This window comes from Armigeres subalbatus, chromosome 2, assembly GCF_024139115.2.
Source record: "Armigeres subalbatus isolate Guangzhou_Male chromosome 2, GZ_Asu_2, whole genome shotgun sequence".
Taxonomy (NCBI): Eukaryota; Metazoa; Arthropoda; class Insecta; order Diptera; family Culicidae; genus Armigeres; species Armigeres subalbatus.
The window spans coordinates 447,657,131-447,672,692 of record NC_085140.1 but is presented as its reverse complement, the minus strand read 5'-3'; the positions used below and the strand labels follow the sequence as shown (position 1 = coordinate 447,672,692).

At 42.4% G+C, this 15,562-nt stretch overlaps 2 protein-coding genes across 2 annotated transcripts in view; one reads left to right on the top strand and one right to left on the bottom strand.

Moving 5' to 3' along the window:
- The window catches only part of LOC134210429 (protein sickie-like), a 109,882-nt gene that overhangs the window by 88,174 nt on the left and 6,146 nt on the right, over positions 1–15,562 (top strand). The gene's annotated exons all lie outside the window — the stretch shown is intronic.
- Positions 5,072–6,121, bottom strand: LOC134213706 (chymotrypsin-like protease CTRL-1). Its single transcript, XM_062693001.1, has 4 exons — positions 6,047–6,121; positions 5,824–5,987; positions 5,501–5,760; positions 5,072–5,434 (listed from the first exon to the last, which is right to left on the bottom strand). The coding sequence occupies exons 1-4, from the start codon at positions 6,095–6,097 to the stop codon at positions 5,139–5,141; spliced, it is 771 nt and encodes a 256-aa protein (XP_062548985.1). The 5' UTR covers positions 6,098–6,121; the 3' UTR covers positions 5,072–5,138.

Below are 15,562 nucleotides of genomic sequence, written 5' to 3'. Positions count from 1 at the left end.
GCATCGAGAATTTGGCCAAGCGCTAGCCTCGGAAAAACGAAAAAAAAATCATAATCAGGTGATCAGAATTCGGACCCGAAAGTAATCATATTTGTAGTACGTAGCAATTTTATGCCGATTTGTGACTAGGTGAAAGGGCTCGGATAAATGTTGGAATAGTGCAATATTTATTCAGTATTGTATTTTTCCATAAAACTAAACAAACATAATTAACATATATTGCTAGTCAATTTTTACTATTTTTTTAAAATTCTTCCAATTTTATTCGAATAGTGGATAATTTATTTTTAATACAGTCCTTATTCGACCAAACGGTATTCAGCTAATTGTCCCTGAACCCTCTTGATGTTCATTTGCGAAATTATCTTCGAACCGGGAAGTTCTCTTGATTTTTACTTTCCGAGATTTTTCAGATATTCCTCATTAAATTCCTGCAGTAATCGCTCTTGGAACTCCTTTGAAAATCCTCTCGGAACTCATTCGATTTTTTTGGAGTTCGTGCTGGAATTACTTTCATATTTCCGTCGGGTATCACTCTTGAATCATTTTCAGGATCTACTGTTGAATTTTCTCAGGATTTCTTCTCAATTTTTTTCAAAAATTTATCTTTGGTACCATGCGGATATCATTCGGGACATTGACAAAAAAATAATTCCAGATGAATGTTCGGAGAAATTTCAAGCAGCGTTCCCGGGAAAATCCCAGACTAATTCCCAGTAGTAATACCCGAGCAGGAGAAAATGGCTCAATAATACCCAATTCTGTTATTGACACCATACTCTGTTATGAACTAGCCCTGCATAAGAGGTAAAATACCAAAGCAATAAAACCAAAAACTAATATGCACAATACTGACGTGTCAAGCGTATCTGTCCCATGTCGAAAAATATGCAACTGAGAAAAATGCGATTGAAGTTGATAACATATTTTTCAGTTTGTAGCTAAATTGCCCCATGAAATTTTGATTAATAAACGTATATCGATCAAAATAGTGTATTTCTAATATGTTTCAAAGGATAAACACTGTTTTTTTAGTGGAATCTATTCAGTGGGACATTCATGCTGCGAAATTGAAGACAAAATTGATAATTCCAAGCATATTTGGCCCAGTTTAAGTTTAGTTAGATCTGGATAATAACCTGTTTCACATTAGATGCATAAGGTCTTTTCAAAGCGTATTGTAATAAGGGACCGTACACTAATAACGTAAGCTTTTGGAGGAGGGGGCTCTTACGCTCCATAGAAAAAAATGTGTATAAAAAAGCTGACATGGGGACGAGTGTGTCTGAAAAAACCCAGAGATATTATACCTCACATAAGTATAAGGACAGTGAGAATTGGTTCCTATACATAATTTGATCCTGAAATAAGTTCAGAGGTGAATTATGTTTCAGCGCAGATGGATTTTTGGAAGAAGCATCAAAATCAGGTTCCGTGGTAACTCAATACCGCAATACTGCGAAGGTGTTTGATGATTCCTATGAAAATTATTTCAGATTAGCATCTGATGTGTCGAGTAGAAACTTTCACCTGTATGGGGTGCGTGTATGAACATTTGTAAACACATGTTAAACGACCATTTTTTCGTAATAAGTTGCACTCAACGGGAAATTCGGACCCATTGTTTGCTATTGAAAATCGATTAGTCACTTCGTTCCGAAGCTATTACAAAAATCTTGTATATGTGTAAATTAATTGGGCCTAGCTTATAGCCATGCGCTTAGAGGCACGACTACAAAGCGATGATGCTTATGTGGCTTGGTTGAACTCACGATCAAAGGAATTTTCGGGTGCAATTAGGCATAAAAGTATTATCGTGTTAGCCTCATCATATACGAATGCAAGAATGGTAATGCCAATAAGGAAAGAAGAAAAAGTGTAAATAAATACATAGAATGCGAATAAAAATGAGAGACTATTCTCACTGCAGTTTTAATATCAATCATCTTAATATGCTTCAATTAATACTTTTCAATTTTCATAATGCACAAGAAAGGCATCAACGATATTAGGTGGATTAACCTTTTTACCCATTGAAACTATACCACAACCCATATTCTTTCTCTGAATGATTTGATAATAAAAATTGGCCTCTCCGAAGTATTTTAATACATGTTGTATGAAATTTGTTTCAATGGGACAGTTATGCTTGGAAATTCTACAATGGAACAAAATGACCCGATATTTTTTCGCCAAGTTTTCGAACAAACTGTATGTATTCATTTGTTTACAATAAAATATACATTAATTTAGAACGTTTGGAGCATAAATCTCAAAAATGATAAAAATCGACATGGGACAGATATGCTTGGGACGGCAGAATACTTGAGCCGTAACATACTCAGTTATTAAATTGAATTTCAAGTCAGTGGAGATATATCAGCTTCCACACTGATATTCTTCCCTCCCCCTTCATACGGGAGCTTGGCAGAAGGAAGGTCGTGTGATATGTGCCATCACATATATTGCCCTCCGCTCGCTTTCAAATCGACTTCTATAAAAACATTCTTCATGCCTGCCGTATCCTAACGGAACTATCAATTCTATACTTTCGCCTCTAATTCTATCATGAACATGTACGTCCAAGTTTGGAAGATGATTTTAGCATTTCCATATCATTGCAATTATTATTTGTTTGGTATTGAAATACCTAAGAATGTTATGCCGCAAGTATTCTGCATATAAGTTTTTGGTATTATTTTTTGGTATTTTACCTTTTATGCAACGCTTGCTCATACCAATTTCTGTCATCGAGGTCGTCGCTCCTGCTCGGGTATTATAAGGGATTTATACAAGCAACGTGGGACATTTTTCTACAAGTAATCGCATCTGAATTTCCTTAAAAATTCTCCGATGAAGTATCAAAAACAATTCCAGAGAAATTCCATTGAGAACTTCAGAAGGTATTTTCGAGACATCTCTCAGAGGAACTTCTTAAAGGAATTCTCAGAAGAACAGCCTAAAGGAACTCCAGGTGTGTTCCGGGTAAAAACCTCGAAAGAACTCGCGAAGGTTTTATAAGCGCAGCTCTTGAAGAAATTCATAAATACAAGTATTGTACAAGAAATTCTCGAATAGGACCTTTGCGAATTTTTTCTTTTATTTTTCTCTGGCATTTATCTTGGATTTTTTTCTTTGGAATTACTTTTGGATTCTGTCAGAAATTCCTCTTGACATTTCTCCAGGAAGCGCTTTTTTGAACTGCTTTCAGAATCATTTCCGGACCCTTTTTTTTTGAAAAAATATTCGTGGGGTTCCTGTTGAAATTTCTCTCGAGAGCTCCTTTTTAGATTTCAAGAATGACTCTTGGATTTTCTCAAAAAATCGCTCCAGAATTCTTCAGGGTACTCCTCTTGTCAACTCATTTTTCAAATCTGTCCTTCTCGGAGTTCCTTTTGTGGCAGCTCTGAGAAATACTTGAGATTTTGTTTGTATCTTTTTTGTACTGTTGAAAAATATTCGGAGAGTTTTCCATGAATGTGGTCTAGTAGCTGAAAAGTTACGACTGTTCGATATTGGCAAGCGAATGATCATAGGTTCGTTCCCCATACCACATCTCTTTGCTGTGATGATGTTCCACCGTATCAGTAAAGGGCTGCATGAAAGGACCTACTGATACATTGGAATTACTTGTACATAAATGTTCATCAAACCACCAGGAAAGCAAATCTTGTGCTACACACCACCCTTCGAGGTTAATGCTTAAACTCCAGCATGCTTTTGAGCATTAAAATGCGAAAAAATACACCTTCACATATTAATAAATTCAGTACATTGCAAGAGTTGTGCTATTTAAAATCCTTTTCGTGCGAATAATATATTTTTCAAGAAAATTATTTTGAGCTTTTCAGTGGAATGTCTTCACTTGTCATAAGGCTAGTTTGTACAATCCCATTTAATTCCACCACTTAATTGTAACATGACAGATACGTGTTTCGACCTCAACAGTAAGGTCGTCTTCAGTGTCTCGTACGTCTCGTAAGTCGAGTCAAGTACGAGACACTGAAGACGACCTTACTGTTGACGTCGAAATACGTATCTGTCAAGGTACAATTAAGTGGTGGAATTAAATGGGATTGTACAAACTCGTCTTATGACAAGTGATATTTTTCAACTCAAAACACCCGATGCTGCGTTCCGTGTAAATAAATTTTAAGTTCAAAATTCGAAAATCCGTGTAGAAAAAGTTTTATGATTTCTTGAATCATGCAAAATGAAGCAACTTTGCAAAACTTTTGTATGGATTTACTACAAACAACAAAAAACCTTGTCCAAATCCGTGTAGTTTGCAGTTTGAGATAAAATTAAAAATATTGTGAGTCATCTAGCATTCAAAATTTCGTCAGTCATGTTAAAAAATCATCAAAGTTTGAAATTTGAATCATTGCAAAATGAATAGCTAACATAGGCTAACATAAGTCCTATAAGTTACAAATCATGCATCAAAATGTTCGTTTTTCTACGATGATTGATCGCATATCAGATTCCTTAAAATTTACCAAATTCCTTCAGAATCGCCAAAGATCTATCATTCATTTGAAACTACGGCACGATTCGGATCTTATGTAATGTAATCGGGATTGGGGCATACCAACATATTATTGGTTATACGATAGGAATCATTAGAATCCAACTGAAACACTATTGGAACCAGATAAGTAACGAAATTCAGAAGTGATTCACCTTAATCGCGATGTTCACTTATGATTCACGAAATATCAGTGTTGCTTCTAGGAAATCCCAAGTGGATTACAAATGACCCATTGAAAGCAAATGTCGTGTAATGAGGGACACGCCTTCAAAAATGTTAACACAGGAAACATGTATGTAGCTCCCAAGGCGAATGACCCTTAGTCTGCCGTAATCTGAAAAAGTGACGTAACAGCCATTCTACAACATGCATGTTTTCCATTTTTCTGTTAAAGAGCCCGATGAGTAGTACTCGCTAACACCATTTTTGGAAAATGGCGTCTCCGTCACTTTTTCAGATTACGGCAGTAGTGGAGGGTTTCTGACTATCGTAGCAAGTAACACTGTGTTATACATGTTAACAGCATTAAAACACAACACGTAAAACACGTGCCACACCCGTAGCTTTTATTTTCACTTCCGTCGCCCATAATCAATCGTACACAGTTTTAAACCAAGGTGATGCTGTAGATCCATGACCGGTAGGACTCGACGCGGGTATATCCAGCCGGGAACAGATAGCCACAGCTCTGGGTGATCATCGAAGCAACTCCGGTAACCGTTTGGACGCCGTTGACTTCGGTAATGAAACCGGCACCAATGTCTCCGTTGCAGATGTTCGCATACCCGGACGCATCTTCGGCGCAGAAGTGCAGTGGAAGCGTGATCTGGTAGTACTGCTGGCAACGGGCGTTAGTGGTCACACGCTGGTAGGCACGCATCAGATACGAGGGTCGAACCGTTGCTGTGGAAGTGTATGGGAAGATACGAATTAAAATGGCTGTGACACATACCAACAATGGATGCTTACCAGCAACATCGGTAAATCCGAATCCTACAACTGAGCCTTGTTCGTTCTCAAATGGATATCCAAGTTGCTGGTTTAGCGGGGGGAGAGCGATCGGTGCTACGGAAGAAGTGATCACCAAGGACACGGGCAGGGTGATGACTCCGATGTCGTTCGCGCGGGTAGCGGAGTTGAACGATGGGTGGGACGTTGCCGTGTTTGAGGTGACGGTGCCCAGTTGACTGAGGATGTTGCTTCCCACTCCAACATCCCATCGGATGAATCTGTCGAATTCGGTATTTTGAGTAATGCGTTAATTGAACCGTTAGCAGTTAATTCGAAATTACCCTAAAATGTTGAGGGCAGCAGTGAGAATGTGCCGGTCGCTGATAATCGTACCACCGCCGAAATATCCGTAGCCGTCAGCCCTGGTGTACACGATGTAGGCATTGTACGGTTGATGAGCGGCTGTTTGTCCATTGATGATGCGTGGGGTACGATCGGGTGCCGCCTAAATATGAATAAGAATCGTTAAGAAGCTCTTTACTCTCAATTCTGTGTTCCACCTACCCGAGCGCCCAAAACGCACAGGATGACTGATAATAAGGTTAATTGCTTCATCGAATCGAGTCGAACACCGCCGCCGCAGAGATTGTTTCAGGTGAGGCCCTAAGAATTGAGTCCGCTTTTATACCTCGGTGTCGCGCAGTTTCATTCATCACATTTCGCTTGACATGTTATCGTTATCAAAACATGAACTTTTTTTTTTCACTTCCACCGAAATCGCTTCCACACCTACGCTGCAGATGTTGCGTAACTTCGTGGGCCATATGGGCTGACTACTGTTGAGTCAAGTCTGGGGTTTCACCGGGACCATCGACGGCGGATGCCAGCACCGATCGACATGATGATTGACTTATCACTACTAACTGTGAGCTTGTGTGTTTGTGCCGAAACTAACTCTTTATCATTGTTTAGGATTCCCAACTTTCTTCTGTAATTATTAAATTGTGTTGTAGGTATCTTATTTGAAAACTGTGAAGACAGCGCGCTCAGGATTTCAGCTGGAGGAACAATTTCCTCATCTTCATAACATTTCAGTGAAAAACGAATATCTGGTGGTACGCGAGAGACAAAAGGACGACCGGCTAGTGAGTTTGAGTGTCCACTCAGGCACATTTTTAAAGCTGTCATTATGTGAGGTGCCTTCCATGAATCACGAACCACTGTGTCTGTAATGTTGCATATCCCTTATAAATGTTTCAAATTTTCTAAACACAAAACAATCTAACCAGAATTAGTGAGTGAAAGCAATAAAAAAAATCAAAGTTACGTAGCTTGTGAACGTTGTGTATTGGACATAAAGATTGTGTTCTATGCATTTTTGGCAAACTGATAAAATATTTGAAGAAAAAAGATCGCCTGATTGATTATCTGACAGAAATAATATTTTGATTGCAGTGCAGCCCGACCCAAAAGCCATATTGTCTGCAATTGTATGACAAAGACACAAAGAAGGTCGTTAAGCAAACACAGATAAAAATATGTTGTAGTTTTAAATGTATGTATTTTTATGCACTTATTTGGAGCAAGCAAATAAATGCAATCCGCTCTGGTCTGTAAAATCAATGAAATAATATCGAATGTTTATTAGTTTCCTGGGAATAGCTGCATTTTTAACGTTGTTGAATTTCTAATAATTTTTGCTGTGATATCTTTATCAACAAATATCGTCATTGGGTTGGTACGAGAAAAACAAAGAAAATTATTATTTGCTTCAAATTTTTTAAATTTAATGACTGGGAGTGTCATTCACCGACAGAATGGAGGAATTTACTGACTTGTTCGCTTATGGCATCAGCGGCGATGTACAACAAATGTAAAAGCGTGAAAGTCAGAATACGCGAGGGATACAAGGATGCAAGATCAAAATTGATTAGAACTCATAAAGGTCAAAACGTAAAGATAATCTTCATCGCCGATCATAAGTAAATGAAGCATCATATCCAACGTTGAACAAAATATTGAGACAATCCGTGGAATCGTAGTGACGTGTTTTTTTTTGCTGATACTCTAAAGTTACTGCTGATGGCAGAGTAAGCTACGCCACGCGGGAAGCCGTTGCGCTAAATTGAGATTTATGTCTGTTGCAGTTGATAAAATCGTAATTGCTTAAGATAGAAATCAAGCTCAGAACTTCTGCAATTCACTGTTTTTGGATGTTTCTGCATACATTTTTGCATATAAACTACCAACGAGATTAGCACCGCCCAAACGTTGACCGATTTGGCTGAAATTTTGTCCAGAGCATCAGGGCATCAAATAGAACCGAATAAGAGGGCGGTCCATCAAAAAAATTGGGAAAAGTTTTTTTCCATACTAATTTGAGCCACCCTAATGAATATTAATGCCATTGATTTTTATATGTTAACTATATACAGATTTCCGGTTTTAAATATGAAGAATGTAACGCTGTGAAAAATTTTCCGGCGCAAGCTTCGTTTTGTGTGAATCAATGTTGATGATTTTCAACGTGAATCATCAATTGAGTACCTACATTAAAGTGACCTGATTTCTAGTAGGCCAATTCGGGACGCATTCGTGTAAATCGGTTTCACTTTCCTATTTCGAATCTTTAAAAATTTCATATAAAACAAATAATTACTCAACCGTCTAAGACGAGTTTAGTACTCTCCATTTAATTCCACTACGTTTTGTTATCCTTGCAGATACGTTTTCGACCACAAATGTGTGGTCGTCCCTGGGGCCCTCCTTAGCCGTGCGGTAACACGCGCAGCTACAAAGCAAGACCATGCTGAGGGTGGCTGGGTTCGATTCCCGGTGCCGGTCTAGGCAATTTTCGGATTGGAAATTGTCTCGACTTCCCTGGGCATAAAAAGTATCATCATGCTAGCCTCATGATATACGAATGCAAAAATGGTAACCTGGCTTAGAAACCTCGCAGTTAATAACTGTGGAAGTGCCTAATGAACACTAAGCTGCCAGGCGGCTCTGTCCCAGTGTGGGGATGTAATGCCAATAAGAAGAAGAAGAAGAGAAGAAAGTGTGGTCGTCTTCGGTGTCTCGTACTTGACTCGATTCGACAAGTCATAAAACGTAAAAAAACACTTCAGTGTTTTGGAAAGAAAAACGACGGAATTTAAAAACCGCCTTTTACAGGATGTTTTCAAGTATTTGCTGCGCAAGTATGAGATTTGATTAAATGAATTATTGGCGGTGGCTGATTTTATACCCGCCGCTGTCAGATCTAGGCGCTATAGTATATGCGCAAAATAGCAAGCAAGAGTTAACCGCCAGAAATTTGTATGGCGAAAGTCATCTAACGCGTGTTTTCTCAAAATTGGAAACTATTCATGAAAAACTATTTGGTACCGGTTATGTAGAAAGGTGTCCGCTTCCATGCCTACCAAATTTTTTTTTTGAAGAAGGTGCTTAATTTTGAGTAATCGAACCTTAGATGCCTTTCGCCATACTGATTTCAGAAAGTTAACTCCTAGTGCGCCGCTGTAACCACGCTCAAAGCAGGCGATTCATTAGAAAACACAACTTCAGCGTTATGCTTGAACTGTTCAAACAGAAAACGAAATACGCATAAGAAAAATAATTTGGTTGTTGTTAGTTGTCTGAAATTTTCGTGAAGCTTTCCCATTCAAATTACATACTTTGATGACTTTTGAAACCTTAAGAGGCTCTTAAAAGGAAGCCCCTGTGCCTCTTGAAAGTAGGCTTCGGAGGCTCTTGAAAGGATGCTACCGATCTCTTGAAGATAGGCTTCCGAGTCTTTTGAAAGGAGGTTTCCGAGGCTTTTAGAAAAATGCTTCTGACCATTCTTCAAGGACGCTTTTGAGCCTCTTAAAAGGAGGCTTCCAAGCAAGCCTATTGAAAAAAGGCTTGCGAGCCTTTCAAAAGAAGGTTCGGAGCCACTTGAAAGGAGGCTTCCGAACCTTTTGAAAGAAGGCTTCCGAGTCTCTTGAAAGGAGACTTCCAAGTATCTTGAAAAGAGACTTCCGAGTCTCTTGAAAAGAGCCTTCCAAGTCTCTTGAAAGAGGACTTCCGAACCTCATGAAAGAAGGCTTCCAAGCTACTTGAAAAGAGGTTTCCGAGTCTTTAAAGGAGGTTTCCAAACCCCCCGAATAGAGGCTTCCAAGCCTGTTTAAAGGAGGCTTCCAAGCTTTTTGAAAAAAAGTCTCAAAGCCTCTTGAAAGAAGGCTTTTGAGCCTCTTCTCTTGAAAGGAGGCTTCCGAGCCTTTTGAAAGAAGGCTTCCGAGCCTCTTGAAAGAAGGCTTCCGAGCCTCTTGAAAGGAGGCTTCCGAGCCTCTTGAAAGGAGGCTTCCGAGCCTCTTGAAAGGAGGCTTCCGAGCCTCTTGAAGGAGGCCTCTTGAAAGGAGGCTTCAGGCCTCTTGAAAGGAGGCTTCCAGGCCTCTTGAAAGGAGGCTTCTGAGCCTCTTGAAAGGAGGCTTCAGGCCTCTTGAAAGGAGGCTTGAGCCTCTTGAAAGGAGGCTTCTGAGCCTCTTGAAAGGAGGCTTCCAGAGCCTCTTGAAAGGAGGCTTCCGAGCCTCTTGAAAGGAGGCTTCTGAGCCTCTTGAAAGGAGGCTTCAGGCCTCTTGAAAGGAGGCTTCCAGCCTCTTGAAAGGAGGCTTCCGAGCCTCTTGAAAGGGAGGCTTCCAGAGCCTCTTGAAAGGAGGCTTCAGGCCTCTTGAAAGGAGGCTTCCAGCCTCTTGAAAGGAGGCTTGAGCCTCTTGAAAGGAGGCTTCCAGGCCTCTTGAAAGGAGGCTTGAGCCTCTTGAAAGGAGGCTTCCAGGCCTCTTGAAAGGAGGCTTCCAGGCCTCTTGAAGGAGGCCTGAGCCTCTTGAAAGGAGGCTTCCAGGCCTCTTGAAGGAGGCTCTGAGCCTCTTGAAAGGAGGCTCTGAGGCCTCTTGAAAGGAGGCTTCCGGGCCTCTTGAAAGGAGGCTTCCGGGCCTCTTGAAAGGAGGCTTCCAGGCCTCTTGAAGGAGGCCTGAGCCTCTTGAAGGAGGCTGGGCCTCTTGAAAGGAGGCTTCCGAGCCTCTTGAAAGGAGGCTCTGAGCCTCTTGAAAGGAGGCCTGAGCCTCTTGAAAGGAGGCTTCCTGAGCCTCTTGAAAGGAGGCTTCCTGAGCCTCTTGAAAGGAGGCTTCTGAGCCTCTTGAAAGGAGGCTTCCGAGCCTCTTGAAAGGAGGCTTCTGAGCTCTCTTAAAGAGGCCTTCCTGAGCCTTTTGAAAGGAGGCTTCCAGGCCTCTTGAAAGGAGGCTTCCCTGAGCCTCTTGAAGGAGGCTTCCTGAGCCTCTTGAAAGGAGGCTTCCGGGAGCCTCTTGAAAGGAGGCTTCCAGGCCTCTTGAAAGGAGGCTTCTGAGCCTCTTGAAAGGAGGCTTCCAGGCCTCTTGAAAGGAGGCTTCCGAGCCCTATTGAAAGGAGGCTTCCAGGCCTCTTGAAAGGAGGCTTCCAGGCCTCTTGAAAGGAGGCTTCCAGGCTTTAGAAGAATGCTTCTGACCATTCTTCAAGGACGCTTTGAGCCTCTTAAAGGAGGCATCCAAGCAAGCGTATTGAAAGAAGGCTTGCAGGCCTTTCAAAAGAAGGTTCGGACCCACTTGAAAGGAGTCTTCGAAACTTTTGAAAGAAGGCTTCCAAATCTCTTGAAAGGAGACTTCCAAGCATCTTGAAAAGAGACTTTCAAGTCTCTTGAAAAGAGCCTTCCAAGTCTCTTGAAAGAGGACTTCCGAACCTCATGAAAGAAGGCTTCCAAGCTACTTGAAAAGAGGTTTCCGAGTCTTTAAAGGAGGTTTCCAAACCCCCCGAATAGAGGCTTCCAAGCCTGTTTAAAGGAGGCTTCCAAGCTTTTTGAAAAAAAAAAGTCTCAAAGCCTCTTAAAAGAAGGCTTCTGAGCCTCTTTTCTTGAAAGGAGGCTTCCGAGCCTTTTGAAAGAAGGTTTCCGAGCCTTTTGAAAGGAGGCTTCCGAGCCTTTTGAAAAGAGGCTTCCGAGCCTCTTGAACAAAGGCTTTCAGGCTTCTTAAAAAGAGGTTTCCGAGCCTCTTGATAGGAGGCTTCCAAGCCTCTTGAAAGGAGGCTTCCGAGCCTCTTGAAAGGAGGCTTCCGAGCCTCTTGAAAGGAGGCTTCCGAGCCTCTTGAAAGGAGGCTTCCGAGCCTCTTGAAAGGAGGCTTCCAGGCCTCTTGAAAGGAGGCTTCCAGGCCTCTTGAAAGGAGGCTTCCGAGGCCTCTTGAAGGAGGCTTCCGAGGCTCTTGAAAGGAGGCGTCCAGGCCTCTTGAAAGGAGGCTTCTGAGCCTCTTGAAAGGAGGCTTCGAGCCTCTTGAAAGGAGGCTTCCAGGCCTCTTGAAAGGAGGCTTCCGAGCCTCTTGAAAGGAGGCTTCTGAGCCTCTTGAAGGAGGCCTGAGCCTCTTGAAAGGAGGCTTCCAGGCCTCTTGAAAGGAGGCTTCCAGGCCTCTTGAAAGGAGGCTTCCAGGCCTCTTGAAAGGAGGCTTCCGGGCCTCTTGAAAGGAGGCTGAGGCCTCTTGAAGGAGGCTTCTGAGCCTCTTGAAAGGAGGCTTCCGGGCCTCTTGAAAGGAGGCTTCCGAGCCTCTTGAAAGGAGGCTTCCGAGCCTCTTGAAAGGAGGCTTCCGAGCCTCTTGAAAGGAGGCTTCCGAGACTCTTTTAACGTTCATGCTTTATGTCCTACATTCAATACGTCTTTTAACTTCACGGGAAACGTCATTGTTACATGTCACAAGCGTTCTAAGGTAAACAAATTCCTCAACAACTTCAAGCACATCCCCATCAAGCACTAACTCAGCACCATTACGTTTTCCTCTATCTCTACCTGCCACCATGTACTCGGTAGAGCTAATGGTAAAGCCTATCCTCGCCGTCTCCCTGTTCAGTGGGACAAAAACCTCCACTGCTGCTCTGCGATACATTCCAATGTGGTCGATGTCGTCCGCAAAACCCAGGAGTATATGCAACCGTGTGATGATAGTGCCTTTCCTCTGCACGCCAGATATCCTAATCTCCCTCTCGTGTGCAATGTTGTGCAATTTAAAAGTGCATCGCCCTGTTTAAATCCGTCTAAGGTCCGTCAATCCGAATACTTGATTTCGAGCCATCCAGCGTTGCACGTATCAGTCTTATCAGTTTCGCCAGAAAACCATGTTCGGACATTATCTGCCACAGCTCATTTCTCTTCACTGAATCGTACGCTGCTTTGAAATCAAATAACAGATGGTGAGTCTGCAAGTAGTATTCCCGGAATTTATCAAGGATCATCCGCAGGCTAAACATCTGATCCGTCGTTGATTGGCCTCACGAAAACCTACCTGGTATTCGCCGACAAAGGACTCGTCAAGCGGTCTCACTCTGTTAAACAGGATACGCGACAGAATTTGTACGCCGAGTTCAGAAGAGTTATTCCTCTGTAATTGGCACACTCTAGTATGTGCCCTTTCTTATAGATTGTGCACATGAGGGCTACCGACCAGCCGGCGGGCAGTTCTTCATCCTCCCATATTTTCTGGATAATGTGGTGGATTGATTGATGCAGCTGCTCACTTCCGTGTTTGAGAAGCTCGACCAGGATTTCGTCCTTCCCAGCAGCTTTACTGTTTTCAGCTCGTTTAGAGCCTTCTTAACCTCGTCTAGCGTTGGTGGTTCCACAGCTTGACCGTCGCCGATTATGTTAATCCTGCTCCTCAACACACATTCATTTTCATCGTTCAACAAATCTTGGCTGCCACCATAGTCTTGTCTGTCAGTAAATTCGCCTCTCGATCATTGCACATGGCGGGCACTGGCGCAGTCTTATGCCACGCGCTATTGACAGTTGCGTAAAACCTTCGCATATCGTTTCTATCCATGTTACCCTGCGCTTCAGCTATCACACACGGTACCGCTCTCTGTTGGAACAGGTACGAGCCACTAGCATTCGACTCCTAGCAATATTTTTCTCGTCCGTCACTCGTCGATCAGCACGTGGTCTATCTGTGAGCAAGTGTCTCCACTCGGATGTTGCCAGGTGTGTTTGCAGATATTCTTTCGAGCGAAGTAGGTACTGCTGATTGTCACCCCTCTGGCAGCAGCAAAGGTTTCAAGTCATAGACCATTATCGTTGGTAGCGGAATGAAGGCTTTCCGTACCAATGACAGGGCGAAAGATACTTTCTTTTCCGATCTGCGCATTTGCATTCCCGATAACAATCTTTACATCTCCGTAGGCCTGATAAAGGCTCTCATAGAAATCATCCTTCTCGTTATCAGGATTATCGTTCGTTGGGGCATAGAGTTTAGTACTCTCCATTTAATTCCACTACGTTTTGTTATCCTTGCAGATACGTTTTCGACCACAAATGTGTGGTCGTCCCTGGGGCCCTCCTTAGCCGTGCGGTAACACGCGCAGCTACAAAGCAAGACCATGCTGAGGGTGGCTGGGTTCGATTCCCGGTGCCGGTCTAGGCAATTTTCGGATTGGAAATTGTCTCGACTTCCCTGGGCATAAAAGTATCATCGTGCTAGCCTCATGATATACGAATGCAAAAATGGTAACCTGGCTTAGAAACCTCGCAGTTAATAACTGTGGAAGTGCTTAAAGAACACTAAGCTGCCAGGCGGCTCTGTCCCAGTGTGGGGATGTAATGCCAATAAGAAGAAGAAGAAGAGAAGAAAGTGTTGTCGTCTTCGGTGTCTCGTACTTGACTCGATTCGACAAGTCGTAAAACGTAAAAAAACACTTCAGCGTTTCGAAAAGAAAAATGGCGGAATTTAGAAACCGCCTTTTTTCAGGGTGTTTTTAAGTATTTGCTGCCCAAGTATGAGATTTGATTAAATGAATTATAGGCGGTGGCTGATTTTCTACCCGCCGCTGTCAGATCTAGGCGCTATAGTATATGCGCAAAATAGCCAGCAAGAGTTAACCGCCAGAAATTTGTATGGCGAAAGTCATCTAACGCGTGTTTTCTCAAAATTAGAAACTTTTCATGAAAAACTATTTGGCACCGGTTATGTAGAAAGGTGTCCGCTACCATGCCTACCAAATATTTTTTTGGTTAAGGTTCTTAATTTTGAGTAATCGAACCTTAGATGCCTTTCGCCATACTGATTTCAGAAAGTTAACTCCTAGTGTGCCGCTGTAACCACGCTCAAAGCAGGCGATTCATTAGAAAACAACACTTCAGCGTTATGCTTGAAATGTTCAAATAGAAAACGAAATACGCATAAGAAAAATAATTTGGTTGTTGTTAGTTGTCTGAAATTTTCGTGAAGCTTTCCCATTCAAATTACATACTTTGATGACTTTTGAAACCTTAAGAGGCTCTTAAAAGGAAGCCCCTGTGCCTCTTGAAAGTAGGCTTCGGAGGCTCTTGAAAGGATGCTACCGATCTCTTGAAGATAGGCTTCCGAGTCTTTTGAAAGGAGGTTTCCGAGGCTTTTAGAAAAATGCTTCTGACCATTCTTCAAGGACGCTTTTGAGCCTCTTAAAAGGAGGCATCCAAGCAAGCGTATTGAAAGAAGGCTTGCGAGCCTTTCAAAAGAAGGTTCGGAGCCACTTGAAAGGAGTCTTCGAAACTTTTGAAAGAAGGCTTCCAAATCTCTTGAAAGGAGACTTCCAAGCATCTTGAAAAGAAACTTTCAAGTCTCTTGAAAAGAGCCTTCCAAGTCTCTTGAAAGAGGACTTCCGAACCTCATGAAAGAAGGCTTCCAAGCTACTTGAAAAGAGGTTTCCGAGTCTTTAAAGGAGGTTTCCAAACTCCCCGAATAGAGGCTTCCAAGCCTGTTTAAAGGAGGCTTCCAAGCTTTTTAAAAAAAAAAAAAGTCTCAAAGCCTCTTGAAAGAAGGCTTCTGAGCCTCTTCTCTTGAAAGGAGGCTTCCGAGCCTTTTGAAAGAAGGCTTCCGAGCCTCTTGAAAGAAGGCTTCCGAGCCTCTTGAAAGGAGGCTTCCGAGCCTCTTGAAAGGAGGCTTCCGAGCCTCTTGAAAGGAGGCTTCGAGGCCTCTTGAAAGGAGGCTCTCAGGCCTCTTGAAAGGAGGCTTGAGGCCTCTTGAAAGGAGGCTTCTGAGCCTCTTGAAAGGAGG